The sequence below is a fragment of the Limulus polyphemus genome, unplaced genomic scaffold (genome assembly GCF_000517525.1).
Source record: "Limulus polyphemus unplaced genomic scaffold, Limulus_polyphemus-2.1.2 Scaffold816, whole genome shotgun sequence".
Classification (NCBI taxonomy): domain Eukaryota; kingdom Metazoa; phylum Arthropoda; class Merostomata; order Xiphosura; family Limulidae; genus Limulus; species Limulus polyphemus.
In genome coordinates this window covers 37,942-42,075 of record NW_013666426.1, presented here as the reverse complement: position 1 = coordinate 42,075, position 4,134 = coordinate 37,942, and the positions used below count along the sequence as shown (strand labels likewise).

Below are 4,134 nucleotides of genomic sequence, written 5' to 3'. Positions count from 1 at the left end.
GTGTCTTGTAGGCTTTTTATAATAAGTTGTTCACACCTGGCCTTTTATGTCGACTTAACTGAAGGCTTTCTACCAGGGGTTAGCACGTTCGACCTACATTTTCAAGTTATTTGATTGATAGTCATGAGGGTTTGTTTTTTTTTTAATTTAAGCGTTGCGGTTTAAACAAAGAATTGCTGTTATTAAGAGAAAGATTTCGCTTTCATAGGAGGCAACAAGATCCAAAGTCAAGATTAACGGGAGATTAATCATCCTCTTATCTTTAAAGCATGCTTTAGTAAGTCTGCACGTAAAGAAAAGAAAAAAATGTAAATATTGAATAAACTGAAAAAAAAATTGTAGCTATTGCCAAGTAATCGTAAAGGAAGCGGTTGTAAAAGGAACGAGCGTATTACAAGTAGTTAGTTATCTGGACAAACAGAATTCAACAAAAAAAAATCAGCTTATAGAGTTTAAAAATTGTATGCAGACTTATTTATACAGTGTATATAATCCAAACATGATTATACCTAAAGAAATATTTCTATAATCCTACAATTAATGTGAAAATCAGTGCAATGTTGGTTGGTTTCGTTGATGGTTGTTTGGTCAAGTAACCTGGGAGGATAAGGTACACCCTGGACCTCTACCTCCCTCCTCGACTGTTGGTTTGGTTTGTGACATTAATTGTTCAGCAAAAATCGGGCTGGTAGCTAGGAAAACCCATTATTACATCATGCAGCCGCTACATGCGCGTTACAGCACTTCGTTCGCACACGCGAGTGTCCCTTTTGAGGCCACGTCCATGAATGTACTACGTGGATTTTTCGTGTTTCTTCGCATATACTTCTCTTTTTCGTTTATTGTCAACATAATGTTTTATTAACATAAACAGTTCCATACATATCGATGTGAAACATACGGCTCTAATCTTATTTTTACGTATAAAAACCTTTTTTTAAAATAAAATTAGCACTATGTCTAGCTACCGGTTTGCCCAGCAGTAGGTGGCCATGCGTTATACAAGGGGTTTCATAGATTTAGTGGTGACAAGTGATTATGTCTGTTTTTATCATGTATGATAAATTTTTCCAGCGTTCTTAATGATGCATTTTTGTTAGGATTTTTGCGGAAGTAATCTATTGAACTATTTTGAAGTCTGTCTGACAACATGGGGATGTTTGCATAATTGTGTAAGTGTTCGTGTTTGTGTGTGTAGGAATTCTGTATGCTTTGGTGATTATTGAATTTTGTGTTGTCTGTAACTTTTGTATGTTGATTTGGTTACATTTAACCATGCTGGGCAGGTATACTCTACCACTGGACGTATGCAAGTGTGCCCCCCCCCCTCCCCAGTGGCACAACGGCTGTCTACAGACTTGCAACGCTAGAAACCGAGTTTCGATACATGTGGTGGGCAGAGCACAGATAATCCATAGTATAGCTTTTTGCTTAATTACAAACACACAAACAAACAATCAATATTTTAAGTATGTTTTCGGTTGTAGCGCCCCTGTTATTGCCAGTCAGACGTCGTACATAATTCGCTCTTTGCCAGATTTTGTTTCTAATTTCATTTATATGCTTAGTCCAACTTAGTTTAGAATCGTAGGTTAGACCCAGGAATTTGGCTGATGTGGCTACCTGGAGAAGAGTTCCGTAAATGTATAATTTTGGGGGCTGTTTGCTCCTCTTTTTTTGATTTTTTGAATATATGGTTTGTGTTTTAGGGGCGTTTACGTTGATTCTCCATTTGTTGCAGTGGTTTTCTAATTCATTTAACCGTGGTTGTAAATTTGTCGCTGCTCTGGTTGGAGTATATGAGCTCTTACAGATAGACACATAATCATCAAACTGGGAACAGAAGCAGAATAAGACAGTGGCATTTCACTCGCATACATGATGAATAGAATAAAGCTAACTACCCCTCCTTGTGGAACACTTGCCTCCGGGGTAAAGTACTCCGAGAAGGTGCCCGACACATTAATTCTAGCTTTCCTATTGTCCAGAAAGTTGGAGAGCCAGCGAATAACAACTGGCGGTAGTTTCACTTGTGACATTCGATAATTTAGTCCATACAGTGTCGAATATTTTCTCAACATCGAGAAAGCAGACAACAATACATTCGTTTCAATGCAATGTAAATAGCAAGAATTTGTGTTTTCAAACTTCCCTCCCCCAGTTAATAACCTATCTTTAAACTGGCTCATACAACAGTAAGCAATCTAGAGTGGGTTTGAAAAACGCTTGTTTCGTCCTACATCAGAACTGCGGATGAGGGCTGATATTTTTTACAGCTGGTATAACCTAGGAAAGTGAGCCACAACAAGTGATACTTGAAAGTTGTCACTTTTTTATTATTGCAATAAAGTTGTGTAGTGCACAAATGAAAACTTAAAAAGTTCAGTATTAAAAGGTGTGAACGTAGAAATGTTTGGATATTCTGAAAGGATCAAAATATGACTCACCAAGAGGTTACCAAGCATCTCAAAAGGGACCAGATGTTTCAGTAAGAAACTTGAAACGTACCTCTGTGGGTCAGCGGTAAGTTTACTTACTTACATTGTTAAAATTATTAGAGGTTCGATTCTCCTTGTGTGGACGGAGTACAGATAGCCTGTTGTGTAACTTTACCTTAAAAGAAACACACATCAATAAAACAAACTCGAAGCATGCTTCATCAATAAACCAAATATTTCTCGTCAAGTATCACCAAGAGACTAAAACATGTTTCACCAGGAAGCTCAACTGAACAATACTCATTCTCATATGTTATTGTCTTAAGTAAAATATTTATATTTAGAATTTTCAGTTTGTAAAAAATTTATATATATAAAATATTTTCCAAATAATATTGGCTTGATTAAAAACTACATCAAACATTTAAACATACTTCGTATTTGTTTCACAGACGTCTTGAACCTGATCCCTCGAACACTTGTTATATTTTTAATGAGATGTATATGTTTCTTTTTCAGATGAATGTGATGAAAAACTGGTAACAGTTATCTTAAACGGAGAAGAATCCGAGCTTTTGTTTGTTGAGCAAACAATTTCTGAAAGCAAGGTACGCTTTTATAAAAGTTAAAAACAATAACATCTTTTTGCTAACATACTTAAAATATGTGTATTATAACAGCGCATTACCAGTAGTAATGTTATACAACCAATATGATCTTATAAATAAATATTACTAAACAAGCAAAAATATTTTTTTTAAATTAAAAGAAAAGCTTGGAATATGAAAGTTAAAATTTTATTTAGTTTGAGATAAAACAAGTAATTGTGTTTTTAAAAAGTTATTTTTCATTTTATTTAAAAAAAAACACTACGTTTCGCTGTGCTCATCTATATTGTTCAAATGCTACCATCGAGCGATACTAGGTTAACCTAGCGAAACGTACTGTTTTTAACACCCTGTCTGCGAGTCAAGGAGATATGTTTGATGGTTAATTCCAAAACAAAGCTTTCAGGCTCTCTCTTTTAAACTTCGAATAGAGATATGAACTCCTTGAGGTAGCTGGTACCTGAATTAACCACCAGCAGGGCCGAATTTGTATTTTTATCTGAGCTATGAGGGAGTAAAATCCATACCCAAATTCAAATCCCCACACAAGACACAGTAGTAGCCGCACGTGGGTAGTACAAGATCTGATACTTCTGCTATATAAAGCCGTTTTCGAGAGTTCTGTGATGGCCAAGAAAGGCTCAAAGAATCTTACTTGTCGCCTTATGTCGCTAAGTGCGGTCTTGTCTGAAAAATGAACACTTTACCATTTTGCGCAAGAGAAACACAGTTCGACCAACCCCTTAAACTCCGCCTCTTCGTGGTCGAACACTATTGAGAGATGAGTTATTTTGGTGTTGTTGTTTTTTAGTTTGATATATTGAACCCTTTATAAGAGTAATTGTTTTTTGTATTAACTTAAATACACATAGCTCACCCAATCTCCTGAATTCGGTCTCATTGACTAGCAGAATGGGTATTAGCAATAAAATATTAAATACGTTTTTAAAACATAATTACTTGTTTAACCGTAACTAAAACTTCAATAAACAACATCTTTCGTAATTATTGTACCAAGATAAACTATTTGCTCAGTGGTTGGATTTACTAGGACACGTGCTACAACAATATCTATAATATACACCTGG

General features: G+C 35.5%; 1 protein-coding gene across 1 annotated transcript in view; it reads left to right on the top strand.

Annotated features, from left to right (window-relative positions):
* The window catches only part of LOC106460683 (GTP-binding protein REM 1-like), a 17,918-nt gene that overhangs the window by 2,717 nt on the left and 11,067 nt on the right, over positions 1-4,134 (top strand). The window contains exon 2 of the mRNA XM_022387461.1: positions 2,958-3,046. Coding sequence (XP_022243169.1) covers positions 2,958-3,046 — 89 coding nt within the window. The remainder of the gene's footprint in view (positions 1-2,957; positions 3,047-4,134) is intronic.